We start from the raw sequence: 15618 nt of genomic DNA, 5'->3' as shown, positions 1-15618 counted from the left end.
GTGGATTCGATGGCGTATTGACTACAGCATGTATGCATGAACAGGGGTAAAAAATACAGGGTACCGGCTTTCGTGGCAGAGTGCTTAGCACCATGGACGTCCGTAGGATTTTTTCCAGGGAGGGTCAAGGAAGGTATTTTTTTCCAGGGGGAGCAAACAAGGCACATTTTCCCCAAAAATACTGTTGTTCCCTAAAAAAAAAAAACATTGCTTAATTTTGAATGTATGGTGTTCATGCAATAATTAACACATATTATTGTGGCTAGAATGTAATTATATGTGTGAGATACAAAATGTGGAGTGATGTGATCAGCACCATGCCGCCTTTACCCCCAGTTTCCTCCAGGTACCCACTTTATACTACGCTGTGTGGTTGCTGGAGCCGCTTGAACAGTTGGAAAAAATCTCCGTTCTTCCCCGCTGGAAGGTAGGTTGCACCCGAGTGTAAGCTCTTTTCAGTAACGTGGTGGTCAGTGAGCCAACTCTTGCAAAGTGCACATCTAACGGTCATTAAAAATGGGAGAGACAGAAGCATCACTTATATGATGCAGTAAAACATAAAGTTATTTTGTGTGCTGAGGAATCAGTTATTGAAAAAGACTCAGGAAACAAAATTAGTAAAATTTTGTCTTGAAAAATCAGTCCAGTATATTCTTTATTCTGTTCTAAGAGTTCGGTATTCTTATGGGCGACAATTTACCATAAGAGTCATTCCATGCAAAATCAACACGGCCCCCAACCTGACCATCACCGATTTTCATGAAATTTGGGGAGTTGAAACTATGCATGGAACTTAGTAACTATGGAAATTTTGAGTCTCGTTTGTCTTGTAATTGTTAAATTATTCAAGGTCAAGGTTCACATAAATTGTTCTTTTCGAGCCCGCTTAGCTGTACTAAATGTGCTGTAACTCCGCCCCTATTTCGCCTAGGAAGCTCAAATAAAGCTTATTGTACAGGGAATTGAACAAGCTTTCAAGTGATATGTAACAAGCCTACCTTTGGATAAAAATATAATTTTGTCACGTGACCTTGGCCTTAGACCTTGAATATCTAAAAACATGTCATCACCAAAAATCATGAAAAAAATATATTTGGTCTCTCATGCCATACTCTGAAACATATCAAAATATGATTCTGGGACTGCAATGAGATCAGAAGATACAAAATAATATGTGTAACTATGTGACTGATAAAAGCCTCATTACATGAAATATGAGGAGTCAAATTTCCCTTAACACCCCCCTACAAAATGTAAAGGAATTATCTTGGGTATAATTGGTCATGAAAGAAATAGGTTAGGCATAGGGAGATCCTTAGCCTTGTGTGTCAAGCGCAGGTCCGGCATATTGTTGACTGAAATATCGAATTCAACAAAAAATTTCAAAGGAAAGGGGGTGATGTGATACATCAAATCAGGCTAGAATTTCACGAGAAATGAAGTGACGAAGGTTTTTCCAATGTATCTTTAGCCAGCAAAACGTTATGCATATATCTTTGACTTACGATATATGCACATTATAATGTTGTCAATGTTCCTGTGAGCACACTTGTTGACTTCTCTCACACTCACATAGAACATTTGGCAATGTAGCAGGTGCAACATCATCGCAAGCAGCAACTATGCCTTCTCTCAGATAGTCAATATCATGGACTTTTAGTGCATGCACCATTCTCTTCAAATGTTTCTGAAGGTAAATGTCTTCCTAAGATGTCAGATCTGTGGAATGTGCAGGCCTTTTAATACATCCCCGTCTACCCATCAATCTACCTAGAAATTTACCATGAAGAAATTGCTACAATGTCCACATAGTGTGGTCACACTCTGTTCTGTATCAAACTCTGGAAAAGTGCCATATTCCGTAAGCAAGGATGAAAAACCTGTCCACTTAACAAATCCAAGAAGCCCTCACCATTTAAGGTTCCGTTGTTGAATATGGACCAACCATTCCCGTTCTCCATACACTATACCACATCATTAGCTTACCGGCAACAACCATTCGGCTGGGATCTGTCTACTGTAGATTATCAAATCACACGTATTGCATATTCTTTTTAATAACTTCACCGTGAACATAAAAATTAGCCTCGTCACTGAAGATATTTTCATTCCAAAGGAAGTATTTGTTTGAGATACTTTTCCCAATATTCTTCACTATTCAACTATTTGGTGAATGTTGCTGATTAAAATCATATGCAATGGTGCGTACCTACGTATACTTCTTTCTTTCCCAAGATGTCAGCGTGATCTCGATGAGTTCCTAACACGTTAGGAGCATTTTAATGTTTTGTTTTTAACACCTCGAAAAGGAGAAAATTGTTACAAGCATGCAGTAATAACTTTTTGCTCGTTAAATATATGTTGGAAAAATCTTCGTCACTTCATTTCTTGTTAAATTCTAGCCTGATTTGATGTATCACATCACCCCCTTTCCTTTGAAATTTTTCGTTGAATTCGATATTTCGGTCAACAATATGCCGGACCTGCGCTTGACACACAAGGCTAGGGATCTCCCTATGCCTAACCTATTTCTTTCATGACCAATTATACCCAAGATAACTCCTTTACATTTTGTAGGGGGGTGTTAAGGGAAATTTGACTCCTCATATTTCATGTAATGAGGCTTTTATCAGTCACATAGTTACACATATTATTTTGTATCTTCTGATCTCATTGCAGTCCCAGAATCATATTTTGATATGTTTTAGAGTATGGCATGAGAGACCAAATATATTTTTTTCATGATTTTTGGTGATGACATGTTTTTAGATATTCAAGGTCTAAGGCCAAGGTCACGTGACAAAATTATATTTTTATCCAAAGGTAGGCTTGTTATATATCACTGGAAAGCTTGTTCAATACCCTGTACAATAAGCTTTATTTGAGCTTCCTAGGCGAAATAGGGGCGGAGTTACAGCACATTTAGTACAGCTAAGCGGGCTCGAAAAGAACAATTTATGTGAACCTTGACCTTGAATAATTTAACAATTACAAGACAAACGAGACTCAAAATTTCCATAGTTACTAAGTTCCATGCATAATTTCAACTCCCCAAATTTCACGAAAATCGGAGATGGTCAGGTTGGAAATTACACATATCTGTGTTGATTTGGCATGGAATGACTCATAAGTGAAGTGTCGTTGGAGAAGTGAGCGACAGCAGTCTATTGTCATCAGCCTCTCTCTCATACGTGGAAAGAAGTGGTAACAGTCTCCTGCCATGAAGGCTGTTAGTCCATTCTTCCTTCCACTCCTGGATGATCTGGGAGTTGATTTGGCATTGGTAGAGTGATATCTGCCAAATTACTTTGTCTCTCTCTTCTTGGCCTTCCTTGCACCAGCATATGGCGGCTCTGTGTTTGATTATTTTGTTGATAGGCCATAGCCCCATAATTATCAGTAATGTTGTTCGAAATGCACCTGCCATTTTAATGATCGCCTTCATTCGTGATGATGTTATTTTTGTTCCATACGTTCCGTGTATTTGTTTTGGCTCTGGGCTGAGATAGCACGTAAACAACTTTGATCAACTCTTATAACATAGGTTAGAACTCGTTATGCCATATAAATATAATTGTCTATCTGCTAAAGATATGTGCGTAAATAACGGAGACAAGAATGCCAGCATCTGTGCCATGGCACACGCTATCTTGGCCCAGAGCCAAAACGAACGCACGGTATATTTTAAGTAGTCTACTCAGATTAGTCCATCAAAAGAAACAATCACGTTGTAGATTACGAATATGTATGGGTTTATAAGCAACATAGGGAGTCTGAATGTATTCAAACCTATTGCTATCAATTTATTTATTACAGACTCTGCTTTTGGAGTTATGTAATCCATGTCGTCATTGCATTTCTCGTAATTTCACACCTAAATATTTAGCCTCCTTTACTCTTCTAAAATTTTTCTCTGAGTTTTATCATGGGTGTTTATTAGCATTCAGTTTACCCTTTAGGATTATAAAGTGGGTCTCCTAGGTGACAATCATCAATTTCACCATACCACACAAGTCCTCGTAAGAGTTTTAGAGCTTCCCCGATGGTGCAGAGGTAGCTTCGTCACCTTGTAATGAAGGGGCCCCGGGTTCGATACCCGGAGGAGGCACATAGTGGTTCGGATCCCACTTTAAACTGTAGGTCCAGTCCCGATTAGCCTTACTGTCCATAAGGTGTACTTAAAACACCAAATCAAACAGACAAACAAATCGAAAGAGTTTATCACAATACTGGACTTCCTCTCAACTCTGTTCCTGAATAACCTTATATTACAATTATTATGTCATCTGCATAGTCTTATTTGTGCTTTTGATCCCGAAATATTTCCTAATTTTTCTAGAGATGGTTCCAAGTTTATAATCCACAATTCTGGGCCTAGAATTTATCTCTGTGAACATCATTGTGATGTTGATTTTGAGGCTGTGAAGTTAGGACATCTGATATGCTTTCCTGTCAGTGCAATAGCTTCCGTAATTCTATCGAGGGTTCCTGGGCAATCTATGTCTCTTTAAGGTCCTGAAAAGACACAGCTTGGTTGGTACAGGTAGATGTCAGTTCAAAGCCTCACAATGCCATCAACGTCTCTACCATCTGTGAGGGCCTCTTTTTTCAGTTGGAAGAGGGACGCAAGGCCATTTGTACCTTACAGCCTTGCGCCGAAGAACCAACTGCAATCAACTTGGATATATCACTTGCAAATACACTAAATATAAATGTCGATTGCATCTGTGTATAACAAGATCTCGCTCTCATGTCCACAGCGATCTCTTATAATACACCATTCTTCCTTTTGAGTCTGCAAATACTGACATGTTTTAATCTAAGGTAATAGAAATTGAAATACCACACTTGAAATACCTTTCACTCAACCTAACCTACATGTTTAAGGAATTACTTCACAGACCCAAGAGGAAAACCATTAGTGGTCTTATGTTACCTACTATTTGCATACCTACACACGCTGGCTATCAAGAGTTACTTCTTTCCTGAAGTGACATGGGAAGATCTCAGGGATTACTGTTATTACTGTAATTGTACCCTGGTCAGCTGGCCAAGTTGACCCCAGCATAACAACAGTGGATGCCGAGCCAGAGTAGAACCTTCCCGACCCAGCAATATTCCAGAGCTGACAAACTCGCACAGCTCGGAAAACGTCATGTACTATCACACCTAGTATAGGGCCACCAACGCAGAGGCAGGCCCATTGTCCTAGGTGGAACTTCCACGACGTCTCCTACCAAATGGTAGGGAAAGACCTTATCGGGAGAGGTGCTACAGTTTTTCTTGCCATCCGAATAACAGGAATCCATGAGATATAGGGTGGAAACTTAACGTGTAAAGTGTTTTTAATTAAAAAATAGAAACTGCCTTGGTCAGCAGCTATAGTGTGTTTAACCCTTATCCAGGCAACCAGTGTCTATCAGACACTATTGATTATATTTTTTGTCACATACTTCAAACGATACTTCCTGCGAATGTGATTTTTTCGACTTTGTTTGTTTCTCTTTTTTTTTTTCTTTCTCATTTCACAATATTTGACTGTTTGATAAAGTAGGTCAGGTGTAAATAAAATATTTTCCATTTCAGTTACGTAAACAAGCAAGCAGTGTCTGTCGGACACAGTTTACAAAGAAAAGCTGTAATATTACTTGAATATGTATTAACAAATGTTTAATCAAAAATAAAGTATTTAATAAGACATCACATAAAAATATTATTAGCGATAAAATAGAAAAAATGCAAAATATATGAGCAAATAAAACAATTTCATCACACTTCCTTCCGGCCTAACATGTTTCATATACTATGCTGCAAAAATTACAACAACATAATTACGATGATGATGAATACAAGAATTATGGACATAACAATGATGATTAGGTTAAATATCATGTACTCGGTTGTTTCCACATCAATGAAACATAAAAATCTTGCATTAGAAGGGCAAGATCCATTTAAAACATTGCAGTGTCTAACAGACACTGCTTGCCCGGACACGTTACAAAAATAGCTTGCCCGGATAAGGGTTAATACGGAAACAAGGCATAATCCTGTTACAGCAAGAATCCATGTTACTTCAGGAAAATCCTGTGTGTTATATTTTGTTAGCACATAATATAACACACAGGATATAACTAGTATAGTGGAACCACAAGCAAAGAAACCTGCGCAGAAGCACATTGCGCCGGCGGGTGCGGGAAAGGGCAGGGGGGAAGGAACATTCAGCCGGCTCACGTCAGCGTTGCCAGGCCTATTGATTTCTCGGGAGAAATCCTTAATAAACTATTGCTATGGAACCTCCAACGGCCAGCTCAAAAACACGTTTCCTGCTCATCTTTACTTGAACATGGAGGGGAGATGTGGAGTGGAACTCCACTCAGCCGTGAAAAGTGCTGTTTGAACTGTGAAATTATGTCAAACGCTACTCAATTGTGCTAGGAAATTATTTTATTACTTTTACTACATTCTATTTTTAGATGGCTGTATTTTATCCCACCCTAAACTCTATTTCTATTTTAGTTATTTTACGTCGCTTTTGTGCCTCTACGGGCAAGTACGAAAATATGGATGAATGAAAAACTGATGAAATTGATGAAATGACACAGACACAGTGAAAAACGTCCTTGCCTTACTAGGTAGAAACACTGACTTCGTAGCGTGGGCAAATTATGTTATACATGTATGTGTTTGTGGGTGTGTGTGTGTATTTCTACCAGATGAGGAGGATGGGTGGCACCCTTGCATAAGCGTTGCTATCTTGAATTATTGAGGAAGACATGCTGTCTAATTCACCAAATATATTTCACATACGTAATGCATTTTTTCATTAAAGTGCCCACCCCTATCGATAGCTGTACACCGAACACCAGCAGAAGGCAAATTGATTTGTTATTGTTAGCATTCGACTTGAAAGATTGTGGAAAATCGCCGACAACGTAAGGCAGCACGTTAGCTTCATCTGTGAACACAACTTTTTACCATTTCCTGTCATAAAAATTCCTCGCGATAATAGAGGCATCGCAAACCCCTTGTGTCGGTGCTGAGAAAGGGCAAATTTGAGGGTGTTTTCCACGCACCCTGTAACTGGAAAATGCGGAAGAGATGAAAGATCTTGGTCGGTTCCTTCGGGCAGTTTAATTTCTTTTGTTTGAAACATGTCCACTAAATAAATGGAGATCTTCGGTATATTTTCGCCAAACACAGTGTGCTGGGTTTAGCACCATTGTTACAAAAGTATCTGTGATGTTTACACCGTAAACAATGCGCGCCACTCCCCCCCCCCCCCCCCCCCCGCCCAAGAACGTCGTTCATCCGCTACTATAAGATCATCTGATTTTGTAGCAGAACTTCTGGTTTCCAAGGAACAATCTCCCGAATTTTTCAAATTTGACCTGGCAACACTGCCCCGAACACTGATAATGGCAGGGAAGTTGCGTGAACGCTTTGACGGAAGGTTTTTTTCCTTGTGGTCGAGCTATAGATAAAATAGCAGATAAAGAGAATATCTAGCATTCAATCTGCAATCTAATCTATCAAGTTGTATACAGCAGGGGTGATGGGATTCTCTGAGTTCACTAGGTGCCATCTAACTGAAATCTGGTTGGCAGGCTTTGGCACTTGTTAAGTCCTGTTTGCCGCAGGGTTTATCTATTTTATAGAGAAACACCTTCGAACAAATATAGCATTAATAAGGGTCATGAGTTCAAATGCCGGCCTGGCTATGGGTGTTCTTTGTGACTGTCCCATCATCTTCATCTTCGCGAGTAGCCAAAAGTGGCAGAAAAGCTAAGTAAAATAAGCCAAGTCAATGTAGCATTAATAACATAAACACGCCGGTTTGGTGACTGAGTGTGTTAAGTGACCAACTTTCGATCTTGACAACGAAGTTCCCTGGTTCTAATCTTGATCTGGGCATAGTTGTCCTTGTAACTCCCCTTTCTTTAATTTAATGGCATCGTTACTCATCCGCATTGTCGCTGTTAGCCAGAAATTACAGAAAAGCGATTGAAAATAATAAAATTCAAAAACTTACGTACTATCCTGCAGCTGCCAGCATCTCTCCACTTTTGAATGGAAATCCAGTATTAAGAACTTTTACCTTAAGTAAAAGTAGAATAGAATTATTATACATGTAGGGCGTCAGTTTTTGAATGTAGTTCCATAGCTACTGTAACAAGCTTCAACAATGAATAATAAGTGTTGCATGTTAAGAACATTGTTGTGCTGCTTTGTGTTAGATCACGTTCACTTACAAACTAATCTAGAATGTAAAAGAATAAGTTTTGAACATAAAGAAAGTAAATATTGAAACTGAATGTGAAGTCAGTAAAACTCTGGATTTAGCTATAATTTTACTTTTTTAATATAGTCATTTTGACTTCCTTGCTCATTACCTGTATCAGTTAATTTTGAATTTCAGAATGTGGATAATTATTGTGAATTATTTTATTGTGTACGTCTGAAATGTTCTTGTGGTAATTGGTCATATTTCGAAAGAAATTTCACCAAATACGTGAAGTTTTCTTAATTTTCTGTTGTTTCTACTGTGAATCATGTTTCTCGATGTTCTCGAACAGCTAAGTTATGAGAAGTCAACCTTTGTAAGAGAACGTTTCATTGTTGTTGTTTGGGTTCCTGAATATTCTAAAATCAGATTGCCACCACCAGGTTTATTTAATATACTAAAGAGTTGACGTATTCAATTAAAGTTTAATGTTTCACTAGAATTTATAACCGGTTAAGAACATAATGTTGTATTCATGTTAGAGGGAATAAATAAAGGCTGTTGATAATTAGAAGACGTAAGTGAGAACTAAAAAGATTTCCGTGAAACTTACTTGTAAATGCATCTCAAGTTTAACAAACACAAAATCCAAAAAGTTTCGGTTAGGCATACAGCGCACACAATGATTGACAAAAATTAAAGAGACGCATGCAATTATGCACTTTCCACACGAGCTGAATATCGACAGTGGTCAGACACATCATATTTGGCTCCCGCTTTTGCAACAACTCAAACCTATCACATGCAGCAAACAAACTGGTTTCACTAGCGATAAGCAAGGAAACAATAGGGTTACCAGATCACTATCAGGGAAATGTAGGACAAGTTGTCCCAAAATGTAGGACAGAAAACATTCGCAATAAATAATATATATTTCTACAGAGCACGTTAAAAAGTAATTTAACAATGACACTTTTTCAGTTTAAAGAAATGAATTCTTGACGAATTCTTAAATATACTGTAATATACTAAACAATGCTCTTCTACTACATGTTTTAACTGGTACTTCTCAGATGACTGGTACTGCTACAAAATGACACCAAAACCAGCTCTGTGAGTCGTGTGAATAAATTTGTATATATACAACAAAGTTGTAAAGTCCTTTATGAAACACCCTGTATATCCAAAACATCACCCCTATTGCCCTCCCCATGGATTCACGCCTGGTAGCAAGTAATCCTATGCACACTGTAGTCCCGAGTAATGCATAATGCAAAATACACTGTGCGCGCAAATTATTTTCCTATTTTGTAAGACCATATTTTCACCAATACTGAACAGAAGTACATGATACTACCACCATTTGAAAGAGGAATATTTGCAGTTTCACACAGACCTTAAATGTATTCAGGACAGCTATCCAGGCGGTACTCCCATTCTCGCCAAACTTTCTTAAGCATGTCTTGTGTGAAGTTTTCGATGTCAATGTTGATGCACCTTCGCAGTGTCTGTGTAAGCACAGGAACTTAAAAATGGTCTCTGATGAGACCCCGCAGGAAGAAATCGAACACTTTGAGGTCCGGTGACTGCGGTGGTCATGTGCAGAAGATGTTTGTGACTGCTGCATAACTAATCCATCGACCTGCCAGGTATTGATTTAGGTCCTGTCCTGCCACACGGTGGGCACACATTTAAGGTTCGTGTGAAACTGCAAATATTCCTCTTTCAAATGGTGGTAATATCATGTATTTCTGTTTAGTATTGGTGAAAATATGGTCTTACAAAAATCGACCAATAATTTGTGGGCACCCTGTACTTTTTTTTTTACTTCTCGACGTTTCTTTTAAAACATCAAGTCGTTTCTTTTTCCATTTGATTTCGCCAGCATTTTTCCTTCAGCCATTCTCTGTCACCCTCTTATTTCATTCTTATATTTTTTTGATGATGTATCTCTTATTAACCGGTACCTGTTTGCATTGTATGCCAGTTGGTCCCTTTTCTCGTCACTTCTCTGGCAGAATTCTCAACACTTTATTTCTGTTTTGTTCTTCTCTTTATGTACGGTGCATGTACAGGTTTGATATACTTGAATTTCAATGGAACATGTCTATTGTAGGTTTGTTGACAGCAGTTTTTTTTTTAATGGATTTGAATTTAAAAGGGATTTGAAATAAAAAAAATCAGTTTGATCTTGCTGACTCATCAAATGAATCATTTAACTCTTAACTACTATGCATCGTCTCTCAGGCTTGCACAACCACAAACGAACCTTTCTCCATACCTTTCAGTTGGGTTGCTGGCTACATGCTGTGAAGGTCATGAGGTCTTTTTTTTTTTTTTTTTTTTTTTCAAATCTTATTTTCGGTGAGCTGTCTTACAAAGATTACAGCACAAGTTAACATATTACTTTCTACTACCTCTGTTCTGACAACATAAAAAGGTAGAGACATTTTAAGAATTTGAAATTTCAAAAAAATAAAGGAGCCATTGTTGCAATTTGTGACTGATTTTCTTCCACCTTGCAAAAATTACATTACATTTCTTTAACAAAATAATAACAATTCAAAACTGCGTTACAATATTCTTCTGTAACTATGTCAAGTCACGTGAACTGCGTCAGAAATTGAAAATAGCAAAACAGCTAGTTCACAATTCAAAATCAAGACAACAGTCTGACGGATCCTTTCACAGTAGTTGTGTGATTATCAATGTCCATAGTAGTTAACGGTTAAATAACATTTCAGTTTTTTCTTCTTCTAACTAGGTTTGTTGCAAGGGAGGATGAAAATATTTCACATCTCACAAGAGCCTGGTCTTTCCCTGAAAAGCATAAACTTAAATTTCCTATGAAAAGTAGTTGCTCTTCTGTGGCTTTCTGCTTTTTGTACAGGACTGCACATTTGAAAAGCTTGTTCTCATAAATCTGTTCAGAGAGAGTTTACAGTTTAAAAAGTTTCCATCTGATAAAATTCCATTTACATGATTATGTCTGTCCTAAAGCTATTGTTGATTGGCTTAGTTATTTTACATTTTTTCCTGCCCCTCTTGGCTATTTGAAACAAAGAGGACAACGGATAATGTGATGAAATGATGAAAGGACACTCACAGAGACCACACATGCCCAGGCTGGGATTCGAACCCAGGACTCCTTGCGTTCAAGCTGTTGTAAAGAAGAAAATTGAAAGTTGGTAGAGTGGTTGGCTCAGCACATTATGATGCCAGGGGTCCCAGTTTTGAATCCTGGCCTGGCCATGGCTGTTGTTAGAAATTAGAAGTTCAGCCTGTGCCTACTCTACCACTTTATGAGTGTCGCTTCATCACATCATCCTCATCTTCACGATTAGCCAAAAGTGGCAGAAAGGTGAAGTAAAATAAACCAAATCAACCAATCACTCAATAATTTTAATGAATAATTGAATGGTAGCTTGCAGGTGTGATAAAATATTGATGTCTCCAATAATTTTGTTTCCAGACCCAGATGAAGCTGGAAGAACTTAAAATACAGTTGACATCAGAAGCATTAAAATATACTCAAGAGTTGAAAGATTTGAAGATAGTGTTAAGTGAGGAACAACACAGGTATGTTGTTATTTTAATGATCTTTCAAATGAAAAATCAAATTGTATCAATTTTTGATGATTGTCCATTCAACCACAACTACTTTGGACCCATAGTACATATAATAATAATAATAATAATAATAAACAACTTGCATTGGATAACCTCTCAATTGATCAACATTCAGTTCTTGAGAATTAGGAACACAAAGAAATGTAATTTAACTTTCCGTGGATTCATAATTTTAATGATTGAATAATTTCCAGTTATTTTTTCATCACTGGACAGGTTTCATCCGTAGTGAATGCTCATTAAATTTTGTCATAAGACAATCGTGGAGTTTCTAGCAAAGAAGTAATAGGCCCTATTCTAGAAATTTAGCAGCAGGGGGGATGGACTCGATGGGTCGTCGTGCCATGAAATTTAGTCCAGTTCATCACTGGATCCAGCACATCAACAACTCCCATCATTCATGTGTTTTGAATCCCACTTTAAATTTTAAATTTGGTCCCGTTTAGCCTGGCATTTCATCTATCTGTCTCCCTCTCTCCATTCTAAATTTTAGATTTCCTCTTGCTTTAAACTGAGTTTGAATTAAGCTGTTTCAGTTCTTGTGCTTGAGAAATGTTGATCTTTCTAGCAGAAACCACATGGCATTGTCCCTATCTACCGTCAACCCCCAAGTTTGGGGATAAGCCAAGCTACAGATAAGTTATATGCCCAAATGCAGGTACAACACACTAACCACTTCCACGAAAATTGTGCAAGAACAAGCTTCTTTAAGCGTGGATTAACTATGATGTGGAAACAGATTGTACATAAGCATTGCTTTTATTTCTTCTATTCACTCCTTACTGCCTAGCAGACATTTTCCTAATTTCCGATTGACACAGGAACTGTCCTGCAATTGCCAGCATGGGGAACGTAACAGCTTGGACCAAATGCAGTTTAGAATAAGTACTTTCAGTCTCTATTTGAGAATGCACATGTTCTTCCTTACAGAGTACAAGAACTAAAAGAGGGTATAAATGAGCTCCAGTGCAATCTGAGCACAGTGGAAAAATCCAAGCATGAAGTTCTGATGGAGAACGAAGCTTTGAAGAGCCAAATACAATCCTCTGAAGATGAGATCTCCACATTGAGCAAGGTAAATTTTATTGTAACTTTATTATCAATTAGGGAGGGACTGATGTGAAATATTGAATAGCACTGATAAAGTAGCAATATAAAATTTACTGAAATTGATAACTGATATATGATATAATGTTCCATAAAGAGCATAAATGGTTCATTAAACTATTTGAAGCTACAGCTTAACCAAGATAAGGATACCCCTCTGTCACTTTCATCGAATTTTCAACTGCAGGCAAGCAGAGGGAGCATGTAATCCTGCCCTTACGTTGCCAGAAATGTGCAACATTCTTCAACACGTTGCCACCACCTTTTGTCAGTTCAAAGTGGTTATCATGTCTCATAATGAAGGTAAAAATCATACACAGAGTAATATTTAATGTTGTTTTAGTTTTTGACACTGAAGGAAGGGAGGGAAGCACTCAGGCACAAGCAAAGGGGATGGAAGGGGTGGAAACAAATGACTACCACTTCAGTTCGCAATTTTTTTCCGTGGTTCTTCTCATCTTGATTGAGCCGTAGATGATGGCAGTGCAGTTTATCTTTGGAAAAATAAACTGTGTATTTAGACTTTTACTTTACAAAACCAAGATACACATTTATATTCATAAGAATGTTAACAAGAGTTCAGAATTCATCACTATATTACAGGCTATTTATAGAAATATCAGATCAGTAAAATTATCGACAACTTTACGATATACTGATATTATTTGGGAAACACAGACTTGTTGTTTTGGATCCAAAAAATAACACTGTACGAGGGCGATTCAATAATTATTGTCCCCGGCATACTTAAAGTATATGAATTGCAATGAATGATGGGGATATTGTAGCCTAATGTCTTAGATGCCTATATGCAAAATTTCAGAACCGTAGGTGCTATAGTAAATTTGTTTTTCTCGTTTTATTTGTGAGAGGTGGCACTTAGTTTGAAAAATGGAGAAAACCGAACAACGAGCTGTCATCAAGTACCTCCAGAAAAAGGGGATAAGCCCAAAGGAGATTCATGAGGACATGGTCAGTGTGTTGGGTGATGGGGCTCCTACCTACCAGGTGGTAAAAAACTGGTGCCGCGATTTCCTTTGCGGCAGGGAAAGCTGTCAACAGGCCCCTGGTGCTGGTCCTCCAACAACAGCATCCACCCCAGAAAACATTGATGCTGTGCATGACATGATTATAGCTGACAGAAGAATCACGGTGCAACAGTTAGCAGACATCATGCACATCTCTGTAGGCCCAGTGGAAACCATTGTGCATGAACACTTGGGATTCAGAAAGGTGTCAGCGCGATGGGTGCCCAAAATGTTATCCCGTGAACAACAGAAAGACAGAGTGCAATGTTCAAGGGCTGGTTTGGAGCTGATGGAGGCAGACCTGAAGCAGTTCTGTGATAGATTTGTGACAGTGGATGAGACATGGCTCCACCACTATGATCCCGAGTCCAAACGACAGAGTATGGAGTGGCGGCACAGCAATTCACCTCCCCCCCGCAAATTCAGGGTGCAAGCATCAGCACGCAAGGTTATGGCCACAATTTTTTTTGGATGCGAAGGGTGTGCTCCTTATTGACTACCTGGTGGGACACACTGTTACTGGGGACTATTATGCAGCCCTAATCCCTAAGTTATGCGAAGCAATCAAGGAGAAACGGCGTGGGATGTTGCGGGAAAAAGTGCTGTTTCACCACGATAATGCTCCAGCACACAGAATCCATGTTACTGGTGCCGCAATCCATGCTGCTGGTTTCCATGTGTTGGAACACCCTCCCTACTCACCCGACCTCACCCCTAGTGACTTTCATTTGTTCCCGAAGTTTAAGGAGCACCTCAAGGGGACGCATTTTCCCTCAAATGCTGCTGTTATGGACGCTGAAGAAGAATGGCTCACGGCTCAGCCACAGACATTCTTTGAAGCTGGCATAGTGGCTTTACAGCATAGGTGGAAGAAGTGCATTACTGTGAAGGGGGACTTTGTGGAAAAATAATACTGCTTATATGTCAGGGACAATAATTATTGAACCACCCTCGTATATTACACGTTAATGTGAATTGTGTGATGAAAAACACAATATATACAGGGTAATTCGAAATGTTATTTACACTTTCATAACACCATGGCCCTTTAATGAATTGCAATGCAGTAATATTCTATGCATGAAGAGAAAGGAAAAAACTGTCTCATTTCATGGTAATTTCTTGGCAGTTATTACAGCATTGTACAAAAGGGGCAGGAAAATGATGTAATATAACGTAATTCAGTCAATCATTTCATTGTTGCAGACTCTATGTAGTACACCCTGGACTGCATTGTTGCAGACTAAAGAGGCTCTGGCATTTGGACTTACATAATCGTCTGTGGTGCTTGCGCTGTCTCTTCCATGTGTGTGTGTGATTGCCCCATCTCATCATCATTCATCCCCAATATTTGTAATTAGCCAAAATCAGCCGAAAAGCGAAGTAAAATAAACAAAATCAATCTTTAATAAATCATGTTCTCAGACCGTGGATGGTTGGTTCAAGCTTCAAGAAGCATGTCTGAAATTTCCTTTGGGCCACATCTTTTTTGCTGAATTGAATGAGATGTATAGAAATAACCTTCAACAGTTTACCTGTATGTTCATGTGTAGTACGTTACTGCATTGCAATTCATTAAATGGCCATACCATTCTGAAAGTGTAAAGTTCTTTATGAATTATCCTGTGG

General features: G+C 38.5%; 1 protein-coding gene across 2 annotated transcripts in view; it reads left to right on the top strand.

Annotated features, from left to right (window-relative positions):
* Window positions 1-15618, top strand: part of LOC145997322 (uncharacterized) — a 57439-nt gene that overhangs the window by 17172 nt on the left and 24649 nt on the right. For both annotated transcript variants that reach the window (XM_083134235.1, XM_083134236.1), the window contains exons 6-7: window positions 11697-11803; window positions 12785-12929. In XM_083134235.1, coding sequence (XP_082990361.1) covers window positions 11697-11803; window positions 12785-12929 — 252 coding nt within the window. The remainder of the gene's footprint in view (window positions 1-11696; window positions 11804-12784; window positions 12930-15618) is intronic.

Source organism: Lepisma saccharinum, chromosome 13, assembly GCF_977018435.1.
Source record: "Lepisma saccharinum chromosome 13, izLepSacc3.1, whole genome shotgun sequence".
In the NCBI taxonomy this organism is placed as follows: Eukaryota; Metazoa; Arthropoda; class Insecta; order Zygentoma; family Lepismatidae; genus Lepisma; species Lepisma saccharinum.
This window is presented reverse-complemented; position numbering and strand designations above follow the sequence as displayed.